Source organism: Balaenoptera physalus (assembly GCF_965194825.1).
Source record: "Balaenoptera physalus genome assembly, chromosome: 16".
In the NCBI taxonomy this organism is placed as follows: Eukaryota; Metazoa; Chordata; class Mammalia; order Artiodactyla; family Balaenopteridae; genus Balaenoptera; species Balaenoptera physalus.
Genome location: NC_138898.1, coordinates 71,151,556 through 71,178,390, shown reverse-complemented (window position 1 = coordinate 71,178,390; position 26,835 = coordinate 71,151,556). Strand labels below are relative to the sequence as shown.

Below are 26,835 nucleotides of genomic sequence, written 5' to 3'. Positions count from 1 at the left end.
CTCTACACCCCAGCAACCCGAACTCACGCCCAGAAGCGACTCAAAGCAGAGGAGAGGGCGGGGCCTTCGGCTGCACCCCTTCGCCTTTTCCCGCCTCCTTTGTTTCCTTCGGAGTCGCCATTGGCTGCTTGCCCTTGAGCCCGGGCGAACCGCGGGCCTGCGGTGAGAAGCGATTGGACGACGTCGCCGCCGCTCGGCCGGCGGCCCGCTCACGATTGGCCGAGGCGCCGCCGGGGGTTTGAATCGCAGCCCCGGTCTGGGAGGGTTCTGCCGAAGTGCCACGTTGGGCCCGGCTGCGGCGTGAGGAGCCGGCTCGGAACGCCGGCTGGTGCGCTCGCGCCGGGGCGCTGGCCGTTGGGGTCGTTGGGCAGCGCGGGGCGAGTCGGGAAGCTGGTCCGCGGCGTGCGCTGCGGGCCGCCCCGCTGCGGCAGCGGCGGCGGGTGGCTGTGGTCGGGCGGCGCGGCGGAACTTGGGCGGCGGCGGGTCCCGCCAGAGGGCGGCTCTGGCTGAGTGCGGAGGGGCCGGCGGAGAGCCCGGGGCAGCGGCTGAGGCGGGCCGGCGGTGGCGGGGGCCGCTGCCCCTGGAAGAGCCGGCCGAGATGCTGGCGGAAAACCTGGTGGAGGAGTTTGAGATGAAAGAGGACGAGCCGTGGTACGACCACCAGGACCTCCAGCAAGGTGAGGGCGCGATCGCCAGGCGGGGCCTGGTCGGGGCGGCTGCCGGCTCGAGGCTACTCCTCCCGGCCGCGAAATTGTTAAAAAGTTGCTTTTGCTCGGGGCCCACCGATGCCAGGGGCGGGGTAGGTCTGGTGCTCACCTGGCGTTGGGACTGTCGCGCCTGCCCGTCCCACCCGGGAGGACTCCGCTTTGCGGGGCCCAGGCTTCTGCGCGGTAATCAGCGTCAGCATCATTAGCATCATCACCACCACTACTGCGTGTGCAGTGCTAACCGGGCGCCAGGCACCGTTTGAAGCGCTCTCCCCGGATTAATTGATTTAATCCCCACGGCGTTCCTCGGAGCAGAGAGGGGTGGCCCCTTACCGGGCTCGTGCCCCGCTTCCCCTCCGCCTTCCGGGGGGAACCACAGCCGGGGCTCCCAGCGAATGTGAGCTGCTGCAGGTGTTAAGTCCCCGGGTGGCAGTGCTGTGTGGCAGGAACCGTGCCGAGCCCTTTGCACACATTTGATAGACACAATAACTCCGTGAGACAGTAATTCGTGTTATCCCCATTTTCCAGATGGGGAAAGCGGAGGCTAAAGCGGCCAAATGACTTCCCTCAAGTTACGTGTGGGAGCAAGTATTTTTTTTAACTAATTTTTGTTGGAGTATAGTTGATTTACAATGTTGTGTTAGTTTCTGCTGTACAGCAGTGTTTTTGAACCCACACACTCAGAATGAGGAGTCATAGTCACTGCCCAAACCCTGTCTCTTCTTCACCACCTGGTTTACAGCTTTTTCAGTTGGTGTTAGACTGTTGGGGGCGAAAAAAAACTGCTTATGCAGAGTAGTTTACCGGATGCCAAGTGAGATGACTTGAGGGCACTTTTACCTCTGCCACTTCCTTCACTTTGCACCCTAGCTTTTTAGTTAAAAACAGGCATTCCTGTCTTGGCCTGTCTTGGATTTCTTGTCTCCAGAGAAAACTTTAGAGCGGCCCTCAGTTTGGAGCCAGTGCCACCCAGCTTTTTGCCTATTAATAGCAGGAACTTGCAGTTGGGAAACAGCGTTTGTGTGCCAGACACTGATGCGCCCTTCACACAGATGCTCGTTTAATCCAACAAAGTTTCAGAGGTAGAAGTAGATACTGTTATTGGGGGAGCTAGGATTCCTCTCCAAACTCCAGAGCAAGCGTTCTCAACCACTATACTGAATCCTGAATAATCCTCAGGAATTTTTTTCAGGCATCTTGTTTCAGCTGTTCTGTGTAAATCAACTTTTTCGCTCTAACTTGCACAAAAAATTAACATCTCATTTAGTTGAATAGTAAATGGCCATGGTGTTTGTTCCTGCTAACCATTGAATTTGGGGGGAAGAAAGAATGTAGGCTTGAATGACTCGTACTTAGAAAAGAAACATAAGGAATTCTTCTGGGGGAAGGTGATTTTTCTTTTTTTTAATTATTAGCACCTTTAATTATTATTTATTTATTTATTTATTTTTTTGGCTGTGTTGGGTCTTCGTTTCTGTGCGAGGGCTTTCTCCAGTTGCGGCGAGTGGGGGCCACTCTTCATCGCGGTGCGCGGGCCTCTCACCATCACAGCCTCTCCTGTTGCGGAGCACAGGCTCCAGACGCGCAGGCTCAGTAGTTGTGGCTCACGGGCCTAGTTGCTCCGTGGCATGTGGGATCTTCCCAGACCAGGGCTCGAACCCGTGTCCCCTGCATTGGCAGGCAGATTCTCAACCACTGCGCCACCAGGGAAGCCCTGGAAGGTGATTTCTTAAATCAATATGTCGTGGCCTGTCACTTAAACCAAAGTAGTTCACCATTACGCTTATATAGTCTAAGCTATTCAGTGGCTGCAGGGCAGTATCTGCCATCATGTTCACAGCATCCACGAGGCAAATTTGTCTTACATTTTAACCTGTTTTCAGAATTCCCCCTAAGGATTGATGGCCTAGTTTGAAACTTTCTCCAGGATTTATGAGGCAGCCATTGTGCACTTGCAACATTTCCCTATAATAAATTAAGCAGGTTGTCCTATAATCAAAGCTAAATGGTTTTCTTTACTGTATTTAGAAAGTGTAGATCTGTATAGGCTCTTTTTTTTTTTTTTTTTAATCTAGCACAATATTTAGCACGTAGTAGAAGCTCGATTTTAACATTTGTTGAACTGAACTGAGGCACTCACACAGCATTGTTGTTTTCATGGCTCTCTTCCATCAGGTGCCTTAGTTCACACTGCACTTCCCCCTGCGGGAGGTTGTTAGGAACAACTGGTTGTAATATTTCAATCTACTGAGGAGCAAATGCAACATATTGGGGTTAGATGTGGAACTCTTTAACCTCTGATCGAAATGAAGTCATCAGGTGTTCAAGTTTAATGAAACCTTAAAGAGCACAGGTCCAAACCTCCTTAATGCCAATTTGCATTTGGAATTTGTTCTGTGCTTTTCAAAAGACTTTTACATCTGTTATCACGATGGACTTTGACATAACCCTGTGTGTCATAACTTAAAGTGTGTAGTGTAGGAATAGATGTGAAATTCCAACAATCATAACTGTGAATATGGCCTGTAAAAGAATGAAGGCTATAGTGTGAATAGAAGGGTATCTTTGTCCCAGTTTCATTAAATTATATGTTAAAGAACTCCTAAACTTCTAAAGGATTTTTTTAATTTGTTAATTTCTCAAAAATTTTATTTATTCTGTGCCAGCTGTTCATCCAGGCACTGGGGCCACAGTGCCTGTCTGCAAGATAGGATAGGCAGGATCCTACTTATTGATGGTCTAGGAACCTGTTGACTGGAGGAGACGCCACCTCCTGGTGTGTGCCTACTACATGTAGTGCCTGGCACAGGGAGAGCCCTCACTAGATAATTTTGCCGCTGAATAACGTTTGGGAGCAGGTCTGTCCTCTTAGATTGATAAGCAGATCTAGTGGGATTTTATCAAGTGCAGACATATGTCTGTTCATTTTTTAACATCCTCACTATTAATTTTACAGAGAGAGCCTTGTTTGGAGAGAGCTGCTAAAACAACTAAGATCCTGTTCTCAAAGGCATAGAACTACAGATTTTTTTCCTTTAGCAATAGAAGCATTATTTAAGTAGACTGAACCTCTGTACCAAAGTTTGCTTGGGGCATTCTTTTTAAAAATTAAAATTGCTGAAAGTTTCTGAGCTCGGAAGGCTCTGGACTACCATTCATACCTTGTTAGAAACACGTAAAGCTGTGTGCAGGCAGAAGGAGAAAACCCTTTGCTTTTAGAAAACACTTTGATGAAGAGACTGTCTTTTGTCAGAGGGCTGAGTTGGCACAGTGAGGACACTGACAGTGGTCTCTGGGGGTGAGATCCTTTCTGGGACAGCAGGAGCCTCCTGTGCAGGTAATGATGGTGCCAGCTCTGAAATGTGCCCCTGAGAACAAGGTGAAAAGACTTAAGAGACTGGGTTTTCTTTTAGACCAGCTGCTATTATAATTGTCATTTGGTGAGCTGTGCAAGCTTAGAGTAAGGATTCAGGTTTCTACTATATGGTTCAGCAAATGAAATCTTAGTTTAAAGGAATCCTAAGATTTCTACTTCTTTTTAAGAGGAGTACATTTTCCATGTGAGCAACTAATTTGCTGAATCACTGGTCCTTAAAACTGACACCATCATTTTTCTTGATGTTTATATTCAGGTTTTTTGCTTTCCCAATTATAGTAACGTTGGCAACAGGGGTTGCACAGAAGCATCACCAAATGACGCATTTGGTTTAGCAATAGGGAAAGCTTTCAGCCTTAATGTTATTGAATTACTGCTAGAGACTACAGCTAACATGGGAATATGTCGTCCTCGTATTTTTTTAAAAACTGAAGTAAAATAAGAAAAATGTAATAGCAGTGGGATTTAAAGATTTCAGAATTCTGGAAGGAAGGTCTTTTTTAAAAAATCACTTGACTGCTAGAGCTAATTTTTTGCCTAGAGCATAGGGCTGAGTAGAATATCTGTTTAAAGCTAACAGTTTACACTGTTAAAATAGATTATTATCACTTGCAAAGACTGATTAGTGGAAGAATATTAAACATGAAGGTATTGAAAAGTTGCGGTTCTCAAGCCTGCAGTTAATCTGTGGTATTTTTAGTGGCTGCCTATGCCAGTTCAGTAGGATTTAGAAAAGGCAACCTCTTAATGAAAATCCTTATTGTAAGGTGAGATGAACAGGTGCATAAGGCTTCAAAACTATATTGTTTCCTTTTCTTTTATGTGTTAATTAAAAATAAAGGACATTTATTCTCCCATTTCCCCCACTAATTTGTTAGAAAACCTTCTTGGGCTCACTGCCAGCTTTTGGCTCCTTTTGGTTATGAAAGCCAGATGCTACACAACAGGAAATAAACTTTTTTTTTTTTTCTTAAGACCAAAAAAGACTCTTGTCTTTAAACTAACAGATGAAGTAATATCCTGTTATACAGTGTGACTTCACAGACACTTTCTTGTAGTTGAGACTTGTTTTGCCAGAATTCTGTCCTAAACATCCCATGAAATATTTAGGAGACTGAGACTTCAGGTTACTGAGCCAGGCTGGGGCTTTGTTTAACTAGAAATAAGGATTGCGATAAGGACAAGTCTCAAATTCTTCTCTGTTTGCTATTTACTGGAAGAGTGCTATACTTGGCATCTCTTTCTGCAGCAGCAGGAAAAGGAAAGCTGCTCCTGGCTGGTACTAAGTAGCATAGGTAGTTTCCTGACTGAGGAAAATAGCTGAAGTGGTCTCAAGTTAGTCTTTATTCTGGAAGCGGTTTTGGCTCAGGTTTTGATTGCTAGATAAGAATATCTTTGGTGAGTCTCGGGTCCCTCCCAGTGAGGAATTACTCACTCCTTTACAGCAGGCCAGGAGAGACTTAAGTAATGTCTAGGTAATGTTTATATGCTTTGCCCTTAATAATTCAGCGTGGTGGTTCCTATGTGGGGCTATGTATACACATTGCATACCCTCTGAGTACAAAATAATTATTTCTGGAACGTCTCAGCTGTACTTAGTTCCTTTTTCACTTAATGAAAACAAGATATTAACTTGCCTGGGGTTGTATATGCTTTCACTGGCAGCGCAGGCAGTAAAAGCCAAAGAGCTCAACTCTAGTTTCTCATTGCCATCCAGGAAAACAAGTGAAAAGATTAAGTACCTCAACTAGGAAGATTTGTACTCTCTACCTTAAACAAAGAAGTATATGGACATCTCTGTCAATAGACTTAAAATTGTGTGGATATGGATAATAGAGAATTGTGATGAAAGTTAGAATTGACAGTGGTTTATCTTTTGCTTGTGACTCACCACGTGGATTTGGTCAGGTTGCCTAGCATCTTTGTGCTTCTCGTTTGAAAATCTCGGCTAACTACCTTGAAAAGATATAAAAAATTAATGTCTCTTAAATGCTTTGAATGGTTTGTAAAGGGTTTTATGTCTTGTGAATACAAGATGTTATTTCATAGACTTGGTATCTGAAGTCTTAAGTACATTAATAGACATTGTTAATATTTAAATCACAAGAGAATGTATTTTAACACCTATCTAACAAAAGTATAAGGTTTTATTTTAAATGGGTGTAAAATGTTTTAAAACAGTGGTGTTTGGCGGGTTTTGCTGCTTTGTTTTTTCCCAAGGAGGGAAAACTAACCAAGCACAACGCTAATTATGCACTCAGACGGACAGTACCAGGTAACAAAAGTTGTTGCTTTTCTTTTACCACTTATTCTAGGTTACGTTTTAATATTGGTGTAATGAATAAATGTTAAACCTTGTTTGTCAACCTCTAAAAATTGTTTTAAAATCATATGTGGCGAGGTTCACTGTTTTCATAATGAGTAATAATATTTTCCGACACTAAGTGAAATGACTTTCCATCATACTTAGAATAAAATCTAAACTTTCTTTCCCATGGCCAATAAAATTTTGTGTGATCTGATCCCTGCGTACTCCTTCAACTCCCATACCACTCTCCCGCAGCGTGCTTCCGTCACACTGGCTTTATGTTGGGCTGTGCAGTGTGCCAGGTTCTTTCCCGTCTTAGGGCCTCTGCCTGGCGTTTACATGGTGAGATCCTCCTCCTTCAAGCTTTAGCTAAAACATCTCCTAAGAAAGACTTTCCTTGTGACCTCCCTTTCTGAAGTAGATCCTTTGTACATTATCACCACACCCAGAGGTTTTTTCCTTTTTCTCTCTCGCATACCACATGCAATTGATTAACAAATCCTTTTAGCTCTACATTCAAAACATATCCAGAATCCTACACCTCTATTCATCTCCATCTCTGCCTCTGTAGCCTAAGCCACCACCTTCTCTCACCCAGATGATTGCAATATCCCTGTCACCCTCCCTCCACCTTCGTCCCTTTCCATCTATTTACACAACAGCCAGAGAGAGTGATCCTGTGAAAAGCCTTCACTGGGTTCCATGGAGCCCCTCTTTGTCTCCTACTGCCACACACACACACACACACACACACACACACACACACACACACACACACACACACACACACACACACACACACACACACACACACACACACACACACACACACACACACACACACACACACACACACACACACACACACCCCCACCCTACCCCTCAAGCCTCATTGGCCTCCTTATTAGCCCCAGTCATGTTTGCCAGGTTTGCCTCTGCCTGGAATGCTGGTCCCCTAAGTAGATCTAGGTGGGTCACGTATTCAGTTCCTTTACATCTTGAGTCTTATGTCACCCTTGTCGCCTGTTCTTTTTTTTTTTTATAAATTTATTTTTGGCTGCGTAGGGTCTTCACTGCTGCATGCGGGCTTTCTCTAGTTGTGGTGAGCGGGGGCTACTCTTCGTTGTGGTGCGCGGGCTTCTCATTGCAGTGGCTTCTCTTGTTGAGGAGCACGGGCTCTAGGCGCACGGGCTTCAGTAGTTGTGGTGCACGGGCTTAGTTGCTCCGCGGCATGTGGGATCTTCCTGGACCAGAGATCGAACCCGTGTCCCCTGCACTGGCAGGCGGATTCTTAACCACTGCGCCACCAGGGAAGCCCTTGTCGCCTGTTCTTAAATTTCAACCTCCCACATCCATACTCTTCCTGCCCCCTTCCTTCCTTTTTTGTTTTTTCTTTAGCACTTTTTGCTATCTAGTATATATTTTTTTCATGCTGTTTCTCCCAATAGAGTATAAGCTCCATGAAGGCAGGGAATTTTTTAGCTGAGTTTATTCCTATATCCCCAGAACAGTGTCTGCTATTATTGAATTATGCATACATGTATGGATGAACAGTGTTTATCACAGTTTGCAAGTTTATTTACTTACTTGCTGTCTGCCTTCCCCCATTAATCTGGGAGTGTCAGGAAAGCAGGAAATTCAACCATTTATTCACCATTCTAGCCAAATCTTAGCATGGTGCCTAGCAACAAAATCATTCATTTGTGAATCAATGAATACTAATAATAACTTTGCCTGTGTATTGCAGCTTAGTTTGTAAAGTACTTCCTTATGTATTATTTCATTTGATTTTCAGAATCATATTGACAGGACAGTCATCTCTCTACACAAAATACTAAATGTAGGGACTATATTGAAAGTGTTAACCTGGTAAATGGCAATCAGAACTGGACCCCAGACCTTCCTACTCAGTTCAGTGCGTTTCCCACTATATCAAAGGACCTCTCAAAGAAATTTACTATGCAGATAAGTGTTTGAGTCACCTGTGTTAGAACTATTGTCCTTTTTTGTATCACTAAATTTTTATTTCTGGGATTTATAACAAACACATCCTGTCTTACGTGCATATATGCCTAAGAAGAGAGAGCTTTGAAAAATGAGGTTTAAAATAGAAATATGGTTCTTTGCTAAATGAAAGTATGAGCTATGACTGAGTTACCACACAAACTGTACTGCTGCTTTGCTTATCTGGTTTGCTTATCTTGAGGAAGGACATGAAGAGAAACAGATAAAAATGAGAGAGACCTGCGGCAATATTCTTATCACTGATGTATCAATAGTTTTCCTTTTTGTGACTTAATTTTTAGTCCACTTAGGAGGCCAGGATCTGTAACAACACACTTTGCTTTGACAGTTGCATTCACAGCAGCCAGATTCCTGGGAACTTTAGAGACTATTGAAAGGTTTGCCTGTACTTTGGCTTAACAGTCCATCCAGAAAAGTAGACAATCAGGATATGATTAAGTCCAGTCCATTAGCAAATAATTATGATCTTAGATGTCACAGTGCTGAATGATCATTCCTAAAGAAGTGAATATCACTATTCTTCACGTCTTACAAGTAAGGGTACATCAAGAGTACATTACCTGGTAAAAGGCTCTAATACAACTGAATTTTAAGTAGAATCCAGGTTTCCTTCTGTGCCATTCCACCTTCCACTGGGATCTGACTTAAACTTTATATGTTGGGTTGGGTCTTGTTTCATTCTTAAAATAAAGGACTGGGTTATATAAAATGTTAAAGTGAGATCATTTGCACTGTTCTAAGATTTACTTGTTGTGCTAGATCTCCAACTTGCTGCTGAGCTTGGGAAGACATTACTGGATCGGAACACAGAGCTGGAGGATTCTCTTCAGCAGATGTACACAACCAATCAGGAGCAGTTACAGGAAATTGAGGTAATTTACTCAGCGGGAGAGTTACCTTTGAGGTGTGGTCTGTCGCTGCTCTGGCGCCAATCGTATTAAACTAAAATAACACTTGGAATTAAAAGCAGGGTTTAATTTCTAATATACACTTTTTTTAGAATAAAGAACCATTGGGAAGTGTGTGGAGGTTGACTTTTACTTTCTTTAAGCTTTCCCAACATGTAAGTCTGCTATGATGAAAGAAATTTCTCTCTTCACCCTTGGTGAAGTGTACTAGAAGTAAATGGTCCAGTATTTACAAGTATGTGAAGCAAAATAAAGCTGTGAATATTATACTTGGTTTTTCACTTTTTTCTTTTTAAAATGAATGATGCAGTATTTGAGATCTGTGAAGAGGTACAAGAGAATAATGCAGTGAACACCTGTGTGCCCACCAAGCAGATTAAGAAAGAAAACCATCCACATTGTTGAGACTCCCTCTATAACCCCTCCTTGGCTGCATCCCCTCCCCCTAACCAAACACCATCCTAAATTTGATGAAAAATTTTAAAATTGTAGTACCTCATTTCGTAATATGAAAGATGCTAGATTAAGGCTTTAAAATGGAGGTGCTGTCTTGTAAATAGTCCCATTAAAGTAGCCCAGTTATGTGTAGGCCAGGTGACTGTAAAGATGCTAGTTATGGATATTAACCAAACAATTGTCTATTAGAACACTTCATGCCCCAAACTACCCTCCCACCCCCAAAAAGCATTGCACTTAAACTACAACTCCTTCTCCTCAAATTGGTACAGTAGGGGGCTTCCCTGGTGGCACAGTGGTTAAGAATCTGCCTGCCAATGCAGGGGACACAAGTTCGAGCCCTGGTGTGGGACGATCCCACATGCTGCGGAGCAACTAAGCCTGTGCGCCACAACTACTGAACCGGCGAGCCACAGCTACTGAGCCCGTGTGCCACAACTACTGAAGCCCGCAGGCCCCAGAGCCTGGTCTCCACAACAAGAGAAGCCACCGCAATGAGAAGCCCACGCACTGCAATGAAGAGTGGCCCCCGCTCGCCACAACTAGCGAAAGCCTGCACACAGCAACGAAGACCCAATGTAGCCAAAAATAAATAAATAAATTTAAAAAAAAAAGAAAAAAAATTGGTACAGTAGAACCAGGACTCCTATGTCTATGTGCAGAAAAATATAAAAGACCTTAGAACACAGAAGCCATTCATCATGATCAGAACTTACTGAGTTTTGATTATATATTGAACCAGGTGCTAGAAATGCAAAGACGTGGAATAACATTGTCCTTGACTTCAATCAAAATTACACAGATTTCAGTTTTTAAATACAAATAAGCCTATCATCAAAACTAAGACAAATTTATTTTCAGTATCCTTAATTTTACATAGTAGCCATAATTAAGATGCATACAATAGATTCCCCTCCCCCCTTCATCAGGATTTATGAATTTAGCCAATGATGTGACTGAAATAGACCTTTATAATTCTCGGAAGGTGTATCTTGTAATGATATTGAAGTCACCAGCTATCATTTTTGGTATATTCTATATCAGAAGAGCATAGAACATGCCATACCCAAAACTGAATAGAATTGGGCAGAAACCTAAAAATGCAGGAAAACCAGGCATTTTAAAACTATTAAAGTAGCCAAATGTCATACATGATCAAGGAACTCATTCCTGTTTTGCTTCATAGACGTCGTTTTTCAACTCATTGGAAAATTTCATAGAGTGGTCCTAGGGCATATAAATGGAGATTACCGTATACCGTGAGGTACATTTATTTGTGTTTGGGTAGAAACATAGTCTTAATACATTGTATTGATGTCCTCCATGAAAGCACCTATAAATCACTATAACTGAATACTATAATGCTTATTTTAGCACATTTTCCAAATATAGATGAAAAACGTCCAAATATTTGTATAATTAGAGAATGATGCCTATTTGTTACTATAGGAGATGACAAACACAGTTACTTTATGATCTAAGTTACCTGTCTTTCTACCTTTATTTTCTTTTCTGTGGTATTGAAGATGATTAAACAGTTGAAACAGATCATTGACATTCTGAAAAAAGTCCAAAGATCTTTGAAGAGTCTCCAAATCTACAAATAACACTCCACTATCTAAAGTCTTCTGTAAGATTTTTTTTTTCCTTAAAAAATGTTTGTAATCAAGTTTTTACACGGCTGTGGTTCCTTGGCCCCTGCAGTCACCTCTCCCGAACCCCCAATTCTTACAAGATGTTGAAAAGCATAATAGAAATGAAGTATCCAGGTCAGACCTTAATGATTAAATAAATATACAATTAAATATATGTATAAAGCTAATTAAATAAATTTAGCCTGGATTACTTCCAGAAACATTTCCATGGATCTCTTGTTTCTGTAATAGAGCACGTGGTCCACTGGTTCATAGATCCAAGCATTGTAGCCTTCAGCATTTCACTCTTTATCCAAAGCTATTTTTCACTAAGAACAACACTGTCTTAGATTTCTTCTCTGCCATTACGGTTGGCTTTCTTCTTTCTTTCTTTTTATAAATCACTTCCTGAAAGTCAATAGGAATGGGATGAAACAGGGAGATGAAATGGCAGTTCTGGCTAAGCCCGCTTACCAGCCAGAGGCCTCCCACAGACCAGCCTTACTGCCCGTTTGGTTCACACCTGGGCCCAGGCAGACTTGCAGATCACAACAGACTTCCAAGGTCTCCCTCCAGTAGTCTACAACAAGGAAAGCCTGACGCTCTTGTAAAAGTAACCAGGCAGCTGAAGAACCTAATTCTGTACTAAAAGATGACCCTTGCAATAGGTATAGTGCCTCTTATCATTATATCCTTTCGGAACCCCCTAAACTTTATAAGGACTCTTTCCTTAATTCAAACCTTATGTCTTTTTTTTCTCTTTAAAGTAAACTTTTTTTTTTTTTTTGGAAATAAACATACAGAAAAAGGCACAAATGCTAAGTATATAGTTCAGAGAATTTTCATAAACATACCCATGCAGCCAATACCCAGATAAGAAATGAGAACATTATCAGCTCTTCCAGTCACCACCCTAAACAGCACTCTAACACCCTAGATTAGTTTAGCCTGTCTTTGAACTTTACACAAATGGAATCACTTGTACAAGTTTTAAACTGACTGTTTAGAATGCTTATTGGGAGTTTTCCTGATTCAAAAAGTAATACATGATCATTTTTTAAATTTAGCAAAATATAGTTGAAAACCAAAGAGTAAGCTCTTATCCTACCAACCCAGAGAAATTTTAAATCAGCCAGAAAATGGTCCTGGAACAAGCTACTCAGAGTAGATGAAGAATGTGCAGAGTTGGTGAAAACGCTAGGATAAAATCCCCAAAACTATACAAAATTAATGCACAGAAATCTCTTGCATTCCTATACACTAATGATGAGAAATCTGAAAGAGAAATTAAGGAAACACTCCCATTTACCACTGCAACAAAAAGAATAAAATACCTAGGAATAAACCTACCTAAGGAGGTAAAAGACCTGTATGCAGAAAACTATAAGACACTGAGAAAGAAATTAAAGATGATACAAACAGATGGAGAGATATACCATGTCCTTGGATTGGAAGAATCAATATTGTGAAAATGACTATACTACCCAAAGCAATCTACAGATTCAATGCGATCCCTATCAAACTACCAATGGCATTTTTCACAGAACTAGAACAAAAAATTTCACACTTTGTATGGAAACACAAAAGACCCCGAATAGCCAAAGCAATCTTGAGGAAGAAAAACAGAGCTGGAGGAATCAGGCTCCCTGACTTCAGACTATACTACAAAGCTACAGTAATCAAGACAGTATGGTACTGGAACAAAAACAGAAATATAGATCAGTGGAACAATATAGAAAGCCCAGAGATAAACCCATGCACATGTGATCACCTTATCTTTGATAAAGGAGGCAAGAATATACAATGGAGAAAAGACAGCCTCTTCAATAAGTGGTGCTGGGAAAACCGGACAGCTACATGTAAAAGAATGAAATTAGAACACTCCCTAACACCATACACAAAAATAAACTCAAAATGGATTAAAGACCTAAATGTAAGGCCAGACACTATAAAACGCTTAGAGGAAAACCTAGGCAGAACATTCTATGACATAAATCACAGCAAGATCCTTTTTGACCCAGCTCCTAGAGAAATGGAAATAAAAACAAAAATAAACAAATGGGACCTAATGAAACTTAAAAGCTTTTGCACAGCACAGGAAACCATAATCAAGACAAAAAGACAACCCTCGGAATGGGAGAAAATATTTGCAAACGAAGCAACTGACAAAGGATTAATCTCCAAAATATACAAGCAGCTCATGCAGCTCCATATCAAAAAAAAATCCAAAAAAAAACCCAATCCAATCCAAAAATGGGCAGAAGACCTAAATAGACATTTCTCCAAAGAAGATATACAGATTGCCAACCGACACATGAAAGGATGCTCAACATCACTAATCATTAGAGAAATGCAAATCAAGAGTACAATGAGGTATCACCGCACACTGGTCAGAATGGCCATCGTCAAAAAATCTACAAACAGTAAATGCTGGAGAGGGTGTGGAGAAAAGGGAACCCTCCTGAACTGTTGGTGAGAATGTAAATTGATACAGCCACTATGGAGAACAGGATGGAGGTTCCTTAAAAAACTAAAAATAGAACTACCATACGACCCAGCATAATCCCACTACTGGGCATATACCCTGAGAAAACCATAATTCAAAAAGAGTCATGAACCGCCATGTTCATTGCAGCACTATTTACAATAGCCAGGACCTGGAAGCAACCTAAGTGTCCGTCATCAGATGGATGGATACAGAAAATGTGGCACATATATACAATGGAATATTACTCAGCCATAAAAAGAAACGAAATTGAGTTATTTGTAGTGAGGTGGATGGACCTAGAGTTGGTCACACAGAGTGAAGTAAGTCAGAAACAGATAAATACCGTATGCTAACGTATGTATATGGAATCTTTAAAAAAATGGTTCTTATGGACCTAGGGGCAGGACAGGAATAAAGGCGTAGATGTAGAGAATGGACTTGAGGACACGGGGAGGGGGGAGGGTAAGCTGAGACGAAGTGAGAGAGTGGCATGGACATACATATACTACCAAATGTAAAATAGATAGTAAGTGGGAAGCAGCCGCATAGCACAGGGAGATCAGCTCGGTGCCTTGTGACCACCTAGAGGGGTGGGATAGGGAGGGTGGGAGGGAGGGGATATGGGGATATATGTATACGTATAGCTGATTTACTTTGTTATACAGCAGAAACTAACACACAGTTGTAAAGCAATTGTACTCCAATAAAGATGTTAAAAAAAAAAAAAATCCCCAAAACTGACTCATTATGAAAATAGACAACTAGGAAACTGTGAAAGGATATTTTCTCAGTAGAACTATAAGTGTGCTTTCAAAGACTGTTAACGGGTTTCAAACAGTCCTCATAAAAATTAGTATTTTGTTAGGCATTGTTTTTAATGTAAAAAAAAATGATTAAATAAACGTTGAAAGTAATGTTTGGCTTCAAAGATGCCTATAGCCTGTGTGGCTTTTACTCAGCATCTAATTTTTCAAGATTCCAGAGCAAGTTTTTCTCTCCTGAATGAGGGGATGGAGAGAAGCTTTGGAGAGTAATGAGATCTGACACATCAGACACAATCGGATTCTCGTAAAGTTTTCTACAATTGTGTGAGCAGCCCACAGCCTTGTGTTTCTGTTGCTTCTCTGCTTGGAAACCTGCATTATCCCCACAGGAGTCAAAGAAGTCTGGCCTTAGAGGTGTCCCTTCTTTCAAAAGCTCATTGTCTTCCTTGGAAATTTTAAAGCATTTTGTGCTTCCCCTATGACATTTATCGATATTCTACTATATCTTACACTTATGTCTTGATTTGTTTTATTCTCTTTCTCTCCCCCTGCCATCTCCCCATTTTCCGTTGCAACATTGAAGGCTGTTGTTGTGTTTATTCATGGTCTTTGGAACATAGTAGGTAATCACTGAATACTTGTTCAAATCAGTATCTTAACAGAGGACAGGTAAGCAGTTTACGAAGCACTTCCAATAATTCCTAAACTGTGGGTTTCCACCTCTGGAGATTTTGAAAGGAGGTGGAAGGAGCTCTGGCCTCAGTGTTAGAATGTTCCGACTTAAGCCCTTAATTCTATAGCAAATAGCTGGACTTTAAGCCTGTGAATTACCTCTCAGATCCTGTTTGCTCCGCTGTGTAATTGTGGTAAGAATGCTTGCATGACATTGGTACAGAGTTGTTCTGAGGTGATGAGATTATGTGTGTGTATATATTTTGGACAGTATAAATGGTTGCACAGTTTATCCGTGTTTTAAGAATTTTAGTAATGAAAATCTTAATTCTGAAAAAAATAAATCCTTTTCAATTATTGGAAAATAGATCTTAAGAACAAGCCAAGCTTTTAATAGTGAGATTATAGGTGGTTTTTATTTTCATATTCATACTTTTTAATTTTTTCCTAAATTTCCTTCAGGGGCAATATAATATTTTAATCAGGGGAAAGAAGTTTTTCAGAGGTAATGGGAAATATTTCTTCAGTATTATGGAAGGTCATTTCGATACTAAATTCAGAGGATTTGGGCTGTAATCCTTAATATAAGGATAATCCCAACACTGCATAAAAGCTGAATTTCCATTCCATTCCTTATGAGTTTTTAGGTCGGTTGTGTCTGTCTTTTCCAGCATTCCAGGTCAGGGTTCTACAGTTGCAAACAGGTGTTAATATAATCCTGCTGGCCTTTTTCAAAAGTTTGCTTCAATTGTAAAGGTGGCCTGTTTATAGCTTTTTCACATAACCTGAACCTTTCACTCCTAGTTGAGGTGACATTCTGTACAAATTCTAAGACAAGTGGGAGATAACCCACGGAACTTAAACTTTGACACTCTTGCCTATAAGTTGACATTTTTGCCTGTGTTTTTGCTACCCCCATGTTCCCCTCCCTCCACTGTTTAGCTTAAATATCCCCTCATCACCCACCCCTGTTTAATATGACAAATACTTTTGTACTCGATCTCTTTTTGGCACTTGAATTTTGGGATCTTGGCAATCCAGACAGGTTCATTTGAGGCTATGATCAAAGATTCTGAATTGAGAAAACCAGAACATGAGAAGCATAGCCATACCTTTAAATGAAGGGTAGAAAATAAGCTAACCCATTTCCTTGTAGAATCAGAAAAAATTTGATGAAATACTAATTTGAAGTTTTGGAGGCCAAGCCTTAAAGCAGTGTCTGACTACATGGATTCTGATTCTCTGGCCTCACATCAGTACTTGCTGAGAGAGCTAAAAATTTTTCTTTTAAGTTGCTGACCAATTTAGTCAGATTCCTTTGTTAGGTAACCTATCACAGGTTCGTGGAGAAGTGAAGGGCTTTTCTATTAGTTTTGATTTAATCATAATAAGATTAAACTCCTACCACGTGAAAACAAGCTTCCTGCCATTCTTTAGATTGTCCTTAAAACCAAGTCCTCTAAGACCAAAATATCACAAGTTCTTCCTAAATGGTTTCATTGTGTTTTTTTCCCCCTACAGGTTTTTATATATCAAATGAGGGGGACCTACTGCAGTTTTCTAAACAGCCTCTTTGTACTTATTTACATATTGACTTATTTCCTTTATGTCGGCCACGACTCTTAATTTGAATATTATATCTTTAAAAAGGGACATATCTTGGGCCCATGTAAGAGAGACTGGTAAAAAATGTCTCTTTCAGATTGCTGAGGCATACCTGTGCCATGGGAATAAACACAGAGAAATTGTCCATAAATGGAGCAAGAGGGGAAAGAATTAGTATCTAATAGGGCCTTTTCCCAAAAGGGCTATAGCCAAAGCCATTCTCAAACTCTTTGAAAGAAGGCTCTCGACATTCCAGCAGTCTATGAGTTGTGGTACCAAGCATGAGCTGTTGTGAAGAGAGGTCTAGAAATGGCCATTAGCCAATATTTGTTTAGTCCCTACTGTGTATCAAGAATTGTGCTAAATGGACTAGATGTGTAAGAGCCTTCCCTTCTTCAAGGAGGGTTAGGAAGACTGTGACGTTAACAAGTAAGCAATTTGGTTGTTTATTATTAAGTGTGAAGTGTTGTGAGGGAAATTAATAGAGTGCCTTGGGAGTGGTGTTGCTTTAGATGGGCTGGTCTAGAAAGGCTTCTGAAGCCTTTATGTTTGCGTGGAGGCCTAAAGGATAATCTTGAGTTTTTTGGCCACCTTTGTGCTGTCGATCCCTTTGGCTATCTCGTGACTCTAAGATGAACCACTTAAAATACATGAAATACATAAAATTACAGAGGGAATCGGTTATATTGAAATGACTATCAAAATATTGAAAAAATAAATTTGTGATATATTAATAGAAGTGTTTATTAATTCATTAAATACCAAGATCTAATAGCAATCTAAAAACTGTCATTTCAAATAGTGATGAGATAAATCAAGATTTCTGCAGCCACTATCATGTGCTATGGAAACATCTGTGATTCCTGTAAGTGATGAGGTCCTAAGTACTCCTCATACTACTGGTGGTTTGTTGCCTCCATTCATAATTGAAGAAAATGCTAAATTTCAATTAGAAGTTAGTGAAAATGAAGGTGTAACTTTTCTCCCATCCAAGTTCGTGGACCCTATCAATTCAACCCGTGGACCTCAGGTCAAGAGCTGCTGGATTAGATGGAGCCAGCCAGGAAAGGCGAGGCCCCTGGGAGAAGGGAGATTGGGTAATAAAGGCCCTAAAGGAAGGGGGAGCTTGCCTTAAAGGGAGGCAACTCCGCAATTTCAAGATGAAGGTACCCCCTGAGGGTGAAATAAGGACTACATATGAAGCTGGAAAAACCATTTAAGAGATGGGAAAATGTTAACACTGAAACATATTAAGGAATTGTTGGGGGTTTTAAAAGTGTGATTGGAATTGTGGTTAAAATGAGGTCTTATCGCTTAGAAATATATAAATATGTATACTTAAATTAAGATGTCTTGGATTTGCTTTAAATTGATTGGGGATGAGGGGAGTGGAAAAGTAGAGATGAAACAAGATTGACTGTGTATTGATAATTGTGAAACTGGATGATGGATAGATGAGGGTTCATTAAACCATTTTTCTGCATTTATATATGTTTGAAATTATCCATTTTAACAAGTTTTTTAAATGCAGTAGATAAGATTAGCCATCTGTAGAGAATCAGTATTTGTGTGGGCTGAGAATTTAGGAAGGAGCACTCAATTATATAAGTAGTAAATACCTTCAGGGAATTATGATTGTAGGAACATGTCAAAATATAACATGATAAAGAATGCTGTTGTGATACAGTTAAAATATAGCCTAATTTTTGTGAATAACTGCAACTAAATTAAGTCCTAAGAAGGGAAATGGTATACATTAAGCGTAAGAATCATTGTCGATCCAAGTGAATGTTTATGTCTCCTGGACCCAAGAGAAAGAGACATTGGGTTGGGGAAGGGGAGGCTTCCAGCATTTTCCATGTCCAAGATCAACATTTCTCTAATAAGTGTGATCCATGGACCACTTGTACTAACATCACCTGGGGTTTTTACTAAAAATGCAGAATCCTGGCTCTACCACAGTCTCATTGACTCAGAATTTTAGGGGAAAGGGGCCCAGATTCCTATACTTGAATAAATCCCCCAGTTGAATTTTAGCACATGTAAAGTTTGAAAACGCGTAACTGTAGATAAGGATGAAATAGCTACTCTTATCGAGCAATTTTACCATTTGCGAGATACCATGCTGAACCCTTCCCTCATATTAACCTCACAGCAACCTTGTGAGGTAGGTGATGAGGAAATCTCACCTTAGAAAAACTAAGTTACTCACGGGAGGTCACCCAGTTAGCAATGGCAAAGTAGGACTTCAAACCAAATTCCAACCCCACAGCCTGTGCTCTTAGCTTCCGTACTGCTGCCTCCCATCAGGCCATCTCTCTTCTCTGATCCTGTGCCCACCAAGACTTGCATGGGAATTGGCCTCCCACCTGCCCTCTGTGGGGCAGATGTGTCCTACGGAGGATGTGACTATTCCAATCACTAGGCAGACCCAGCTCCTGTGGTAACTTAATAATTAAGTGTCTGGTCTGTGCATTAGACTTTTTTTAGGTTGTTGTGAATCAGTCCCAAAGAATACTTGAGATCTTATACTTGACATAAAGTAGCTTGCAAAATTTCTGCAGCTATTATATACATTCCTATGTTCTAAACCTTTTTCTACTCCAGTATTCCAAAGAGATTGAAAACATTCCCTACCAGTGACAGGAATCTACCAGGACGTTGCCAGCCAGAGGGCAGGATTACAGGCGCACTTCTAGGAGAAGCTGGTGGGGATTGAGGGAGTGAAGAATAAACACAGGCTTTTACAGGGGCTATGCTGTGTGCTCACTCCACCTCATTTAATACTTTCAATCCTACAGGGTAGGTACTAACGGATCCACAATTTATTTTCAATTCTGAACCCAAAAAGCTCTATAAAAACAAGATTTTTTTCTTAAGTAGGCAACAAATTCATTTGACAGCAAACCCTGACCTGAACTCATGTGAGGCTGTTTATAATTGTTATTCATACTTTTGATGAGAATACTAATGCTTGATAACAGGTTGCTACCCAACCCTCACTGGGATGTTATAATGTGTGTGTCGTCTTCCTAAAATTTAAAGAATTTTCCAAAACACTCTTGGCCAAGAGTTTCAGATGAGAAGGTATGAGAATTAGGTGTTTTCTCAACACATTGCTACCGAGCTATGTAACTAGTTTGAAAAAAGGCCTCATATACTTTTTTCAACTCTGCCACACCACTGCCATTTAAAGAGCCCATTGAAAGTCATATAGCCCTTTCTTTGAAAGAAGTCTGTGAAAGAAGTCTGTTAGCTTTGCAAATACTTGTATAGGTATATAAGAGAAGCCTCAAGAAAAGTATTTTTAAAGTCATGTCTGGTCTATTACCATTTGGTCATTGGTAATGCTTCAGACCTACCTTTTTCCTCTTTCTGGTTGTGCCCCAGAGAAATATTGTGACTATTTCATTTGGAATATATACTGTCTTTTGTCGTCTTCAGGTGGAGTTGAGTCGGAGGGGAAACAAGGAAACGTAACATTGAGGCATTAAGGTTGTGACTATTCCCCTTTATCCTTGGCCATTTAGAAAGCAGTCTTAGCAGTACCAAAATAAATAATCTGGCAAGTTTCTCACAAATAAGGAGGATTATGGTGACAACATTCTCACAGAATTAAAAATATCTTTGAATAATACTAAGTTAAAATATCTTTTTCTGGTTAAATCAATATTTTTTCCCTGTTCTTTGTCCAGGATCTCTCACCCAGAGGAAAAAAAATTAAATTTTTTTCAAGCGAAAATCATCTAAAATCCTCCTCTTTAGGCTTTTCTTATGTCTATAAAACATATTTTTGTTTAAACATTGATCATGTATTCCATGCTTTTTCTCTTGTGGGATTATCGTGTCTCACTTAGATTTTCCTGTCAGATATTAATTTTATGTGTGTTTTGTGCTTTGTAAGAGTAGAACAGCCTTATGATACACGAGATGTTGGTGAGCTTTAGGGAAACTAAGTGTATAAAGGATGGCTTGTACTCAGTTCTTATTAAGGAAAGTAGTTTAATTGAGATTTAAAGTTCTTCTTTTCATAAAATAAACCTGTGGTATTGTGGTATAATGAAAATCATATATTTGACCTTTGTCCCCATGTCCTGGTGTAGTGCTCCTAAATCCCTTGGAATTTCCTGAATGATAGGATGGAGACTGGTTGCCAGAGGGACCAACCACATGATTAGAGGGTTAGAACTTTCAGCCCAATCCCCAGCCTCTGGAGAGGGGTCAGGGACTGGAGATTGAGTTCACTCACCAGTGGCCAGTGATTGAATGGATCATGTCTGTGCAGTGAAGCTGGGTTTCCGGGTTGGTGAACACGTGGACGTGCTGGGAGGGTGGTGCATCTGGAGAGGACAAGAAAGCCCCACACTGCTCTCCACCCCTATCCCTGCCCTGTGCATCTCTTCCCTTTGGCTGTTCCTTAGTTGTATTCTTTATAATAAAGCAGTAAGTGTAAGTAAATCCCTTTCCTGAGTTCTGTGAGTTGTTTTAGCGAATTACTGAACCTGAGGGGAGGTCATGGGAACCCCCAAATTTACAGCTGGTTGTTTGAATGTACGGGTGGTGCCTGGGACTTGCCAACGGCACCTGAACTGGGGGCAGTTTTGTGGGACTGAGCCCTTACAACTCCAGGCAGTTAGTGTCAGAACTGAATTGAATTGTGGGATACAGTTGGTGCTGGAATGCTGCAGGTATCTTATCTGTTTAACGTGTGAACTGGTCACAATCATCTCTTCCAGTATCTGACCAAGCAGGTGGAGCTTCTGCGGCAGATGAATGAACAGCACGCAAAGGTTTATGAGCAATTAGATGTCACAGCAAGGGAACTGGAAGAAACAAATCAAAAGCTCGTTGCTGACAGCAAGGCCTCACAGCAGAAGATTCTGAGGTAAAGTTTTTAGAATCCATTGAAGAAGCCCTAGGAGAAGTCATGTAGTATAAACTAGAATAGAACATGGCTGTAGTGGGTTTGGGTCAATATGGGGTAAGGTTTAATTTAATTCTCTGTGGAGAATAGAGATTAAATAGAAGTCTTTTCCAATTATGGAAGCCCAGTTTGAGTGGCTGGCAGCTAATCTCTCCTCACTGCTTATGCCCTTAATTTAATATGACAAGCAGCAATTGGCTTCTGTCTGTTCCTCACAGTCTGACTGAAACAATTGAATGCCTACAAACCAACATTGATCACCTCCAGAGCCAAGTGGAGGAGCTGAAGTCATCTGGCCAAGGGAGAAGGAGCCAGGGGAAGCATGACCGGGAGAAATCGGCACCCAGCTTCTCGTCTCTGAAAGAGCTGTATGACCTCCGCCAGTAAGAGCCTGCCTTTCCGTGGCATTTGCAAGCAGGAGAGCATCTCGTGTCACTGACACATTCTGGATTCCAGTAGATTAAAAGTACCCTTTTAGGAAATGCCACTTGGCTATTAGACCACCGTTGGTTTGAACAAAACCACTTAATTTAAACATACAAATGGATTGAGTTATTGGGTATTAGTAATTCTGTGAACACTTATTTTTGAAAGTCTCGTGAGTATTTATTTTAGTGCTTTTAATGTGTTAAATCTTATTTTAAAATAAGGTGCAGTACTTCTGATAGACTACAGATTTTGGGGTTGTATTTCACATTCCAGTGAAGAAAAACATTGAAAATTCAGTAAAACAAAAATCCAGGCAAACAGAAGGTTTTTTGCTTGCAGAAATGCCTTTACAATACAGAGTTCTGAGGTTGAATCTTTATTTAAGAACTATTTCTTTTTTTTTTTTTTTTTAATTATTTATTTATTTATTTTATTTATGGCTGTGTTAGGTCTTCGTTTCTGTGCGAGGGCTTTCTCTAGTTGCGGCAAGTGGGGACCACTCTTCTTCGCGGTGCGCAGGCCTTTCACTGTCGCGGCCTCTCTTGTTGGGGAGCACAGGCTCCAGATGCGCAGGCTCAGTAATTGTGGCTCACGGGCCTAGTTGCTCCGCGGCATGTGGGATCTTCCCAGACCAGGGCTCGAACCCGTGTCCCCTGCATTAGCAGGCAGATTCTCAACCACTGCGCCACCAGGGAAGCCCTAAGAACTATTTCTTGAGCACCTGTTGTAAGGCAGGTGCTAATGCCAGATGTCAGGAGTGGTGAGCAAAACAGACAAAGTTCCTGCCCTCGTGGAGGTTTCAGTCTCATGAAGAGGCAGATAAGCAAATAATCACACAAATAAGTACAGTTACAAGTTGCCTAGGAGTCTGAAGAGGCGAGAGACCAGCCCGTGCGTTTGGTGGTCCTCAGCGTCGACCGTTCACCAGGTCACCTGTGTGGCTTTTCACTGCCAAACCAGCGACGCCCTCAGGCCTAATCAGAATCTCTAGGTGAGAGGAAAAGGCTGCCCAGGTGTTTCTGATATGTGTTTGTGGTTTAAAAATCACTGCAGCAGTGGTTCTGTCTTAGCTGTATATTATGAATCACATGAAGAGCTTTTTTTAAAAAAAAAAAAAAAACTCAAGTCCAGATGGCAGACCGGCTAGGTCCGAATCTATGTGGGCGGGACCCAGGCTTCAGTATTTTTTAAGACTGCCCAGGTGATTCTAATCTGCAGCCAAGACTGAGCACCACTGGCTGTTCTGATTTCCTCAAACAGTATCAGTCGTACAGCTGGTCTTTGGGAATGGATGTTCTGTAGTATTTTTAATGTTCAAAAAAAATTAGTCACAGAACGTGTGTTTTCTCACATGTGTTCACTTTAGCCACTGCTCTGGTGCGGAGCAGGCAAAACATCAGTCACGTCACGGCTCCTCAAAAATAGGTAGTTGCAAAAAATCATCAGTCTCCCTCTTTGCATTCTCAGTCGACCTGTGTAATAGATTCTTTTGACATTTTCCCCAGGCACTTCGTGTACGATCATGTGTTTGCCGAGAAGATCACTTCCTTACAAAGTCAGCAAAGCCCTGATGAAGAAGAAAACGAGCACTTGAAGAAAACAGTGACAATGTTGCAGGCACAGCTGAGCCTGGAGCGGCAGAAGCGGGCGGCCGTGGAGGAGGAGTGTGGGCTGGTGCTGAAGGAGAACAGCGAGCTGGAGCGGCAGCTGGGGGCCGCGGACGCCTGCCGAGCCCGCGCGCTGGAGCTGGAGGCCGAGGTGGCGGGCATGCGGCAGATGTTGCAGTCGGAGCATCCTTTTGTGAATGGGGTTGAGAAGCTGGTGCCGGACTCTCTGTTTGTCCCTGTCAAGGAGCCCAGCCAGAGCCTGCTGGACGAGATGCTCCTGACCGTGCCCGAAGCGCACAGAAAGCCTCTCAAGCGCAGCAGCAGTGAGACGGTGCTGAGCAGCCTGGCGGGCAGCGACATTGTGAAGGGCCACGAGGAGACCTGCATCCGGAGGGCCAAGGCCGTGAAGCAGAGGGGCGTCTCCCTCCTGCACGAGGTGGACACGCAGTACAGTGCCCTCAAGGTGAAGTACGAGGAGCTGCTGAAGAAGTGCCAGCAGGAGGAGGACTCCCTGTCCCACAAGGCTGTGCAGACCTCCAGGGCCAAGGACCCGGCTGCAGTGAGCGCCCAGCCTGAGCCTGGCACCCTTGGCTGGGAGCCGGCCTCTGTCACCCCAGAGCCCATCAGTTCCCCCACCACCTCGACGCCACCAGAATACAAAGTGCTTTTTAAGGAGATCTTTAGCTGCATCAAGAAAACTAAACAGGAAATAGACGAACAGAGAACAAAATACCGATCTCTCTCTTCTCATTCCTAAGTGAACCGCCAGCTCCACTACTAATTGGCCTGTTTCCTATCACCTCTCTCTCCCACTCACACAAGTGTGTGTAGACCCCAAAGCCTGATGCTGCTCCTGACGTTTGCCTCATTGCTTTGCTTATTTAGCAAATGCATACAGCGAGGGAGGAAGGTGGCTACCGGTGGCAGTTGTATAATCGAGTCCCATTTAAGCTCCTCAGTAAATCCCATGACAAACTGGCCTCTGGCTGGCATGATAATTAGGTTGTGATTCCTTGAAAAACCCCAGAACCAGTGGAGGGAAAATATGTGCTCCTGGAGAAGTAGGCCTGGAGTAACTGTAGTATATAGTGTGTGTGTGTGTATATATATATATATATATATATATATATATATATATATATATATATATATATATATATATACGTAGTGTATATAGGGGAAAGGGCAGAGCTGAAACAAAGCTAAGGCAGTTCCTACTGCCTCCTTGCTTAACTTCTCAAAACTATGTAGAAGTCAGATGCCTGCCAAGTGAAAATATCTTTTGCAAACACTGTTGGATACTGTGAATTCATTAAGAAGAATGTTCAGGAGAAAGCAGGGGTCTAATCCAAAATACATGGCATTAACAAATACTCCAAGCCTTTGAGTTTGTTACATGGGCTACCAGTTGAACTGTGACTGACAGGTAATCCTAATACATTTTAGTCTAACTGAATACCAAACTAAAAGGGCAGGCTCTGGTTGGCCCAGTTAGCTTGTTAGAGCCCTGGAGGGCCTCTTCCCCACATTCAAATGTTTCTACTCAAAGCTGTAGTGGTTAGGATAGGCAAATCATTCTTTTCTTAAATTCAGACTAAAGGGGCGAGATGAAACCCGTACCCGCACTGTGCTGTCTGAGCTGGCTCGCCTGCCAGCCTCAGGCCGCTCCTACTCACTTCTTACCATTCCCGTAAGTGTTTGTGACTTGCCGCAGGAATTCCTGTCTGCCACTTTATTAAACAGTGTTGCTGTCCTGACTGTGGAAATAACGCTCATCCTCTCACTTGCATACTTTTAATTTAAAACTATTTAAGAGAACTGAGGTTCCATTTATTGTGTATATTTTTCTAAAAATCAAATAAAACTACCTATGAAAATGAACAAATGGATCAATTGCTTGTTATTTTAAGCTTAAGCCATTTCACTGTTATTACCAACTTTTCTTCTTCCAACAAATCTCTCTGGGAAGAACTGATTTGTTTTTCCATTTCCATTTTTTCCCATTCCTTGGAATTGTGTAATAGCACAAATTCTGTTCATACTGATAAATGTTCATTAAAATTACTATGTGATTGAAAAACACTTTCAAATTTATATGCTGTATACAATTTTCACTATTTTAGAAATGTCAGACTTGGTTCTGAGTTAATAGCATTTGACTAGGTAATTCTCAAAACATTTGATCATTCAGTCATAGGAAAGACATTTTACAGTATTCAGATGTTAAAATGAGCACTGAATCTAATTTTGCTCAATGGCAAAATCGGATTAATGGGTAAAACATTCTTTTTTCAAACAGTACAAAGAGTTTGTAAAGTAAGTTGTCGCATCTTCCCTGACCTCCCAACCTTTCTCCCCAGAATCAGCTAGTTACCGGTTTGTTGCTATATCCTTACACGTGTGCTCATTATCATCCCTTTTTTTTCTGGCTGCGTTGGGTCTTCGTTGCTGCGCATGCGCTTTTCTCTAGTTGTGGCGAGCAGGAGCAGGGGCTACTCTTCGTTGTGGTGGCTTCTCTTGTGGAGCACGGGCTCTAGGCATGCAGGCTCAGTAGTTGTGGCTCGGGCTCTACAGCTCAGGCTCAGTAGTTGTGGTGCACAAGCTTAGCTGCTCTGCGGCATGTGGGATCTTCCCAGACCAGGACTTGAACACGTGTCCCCTGCATTGGCGGGCGGATTCTTAACCACTGCGCCACCAGATAAGTCCCACCGCATATTTTTAAATGGGAGTATACTATATCTTCCATTTTTACTGAACCATGTATCTTTTTTTTTGAACCATGTACTTTATTTATTTATTTATTTATTTATTTATGGGTGGATGGCTGTGTTGGGTCTTCGTTTCTGTGCGAGGGCTTTCTCTAGTTGCGGCAAGCGGGGGCCGCTCTTCCTCGCGGTGCGCGGGCCTTTCACTGTCGCGGCCTCTCTTGTTG

The 26,835-nt window shown here is 41.7% G+C and overlaps 2 protein-coding genes across 6 annotated transcripts in view; both read left to right on the top strand.

The window, feature by feature from the left end:
* PDZD9 (PDZ domain containing 9) overlaps positions 1-26,835 on the top strand; it is a 365,894-nt gene that overhangs the window by 58,151 nt on the left and 280,908 nt on the right. The gene's annotated exons all lie outside the window — the stretch shown is intronic.
* Positions 244-25,001, top strand: CDR2 (cerebellar degeneration related protein 2). Of its 5 annotated transcripts, XM_082431091.1 has the most exons (5): positions 245-677; positions 9,176-9,288; positions 21,680-21,828; positions 22,086-22,250; positions 23,802-25,001. In XM_082431091.1, the coding sequence occupies exons 1-5, from the start codon at positions 599-601 to the stop codon at positions 24,658-24,660; spliced, it is 1,365 nt and encodes a 454-aa protein (XP_082287217.1). In that variant the 5' UTR covers positions 245-598; the 3' UTR covers positions 24,661-25,001. The 5 variants fall into 5 exon arrangements, with proteins under 5 accessions (XP_082287219.1, XP_082287218.1, XP_082287217.1 ...); XM_082431093.1 differs by lacking the exon at positions 9,176-9,288 and having other exon boundaries at positions 244-677; XM_082431092.1 differs by lacking the exon at positions 22,086-22,250 and having other exon boundaries at positions 244-677.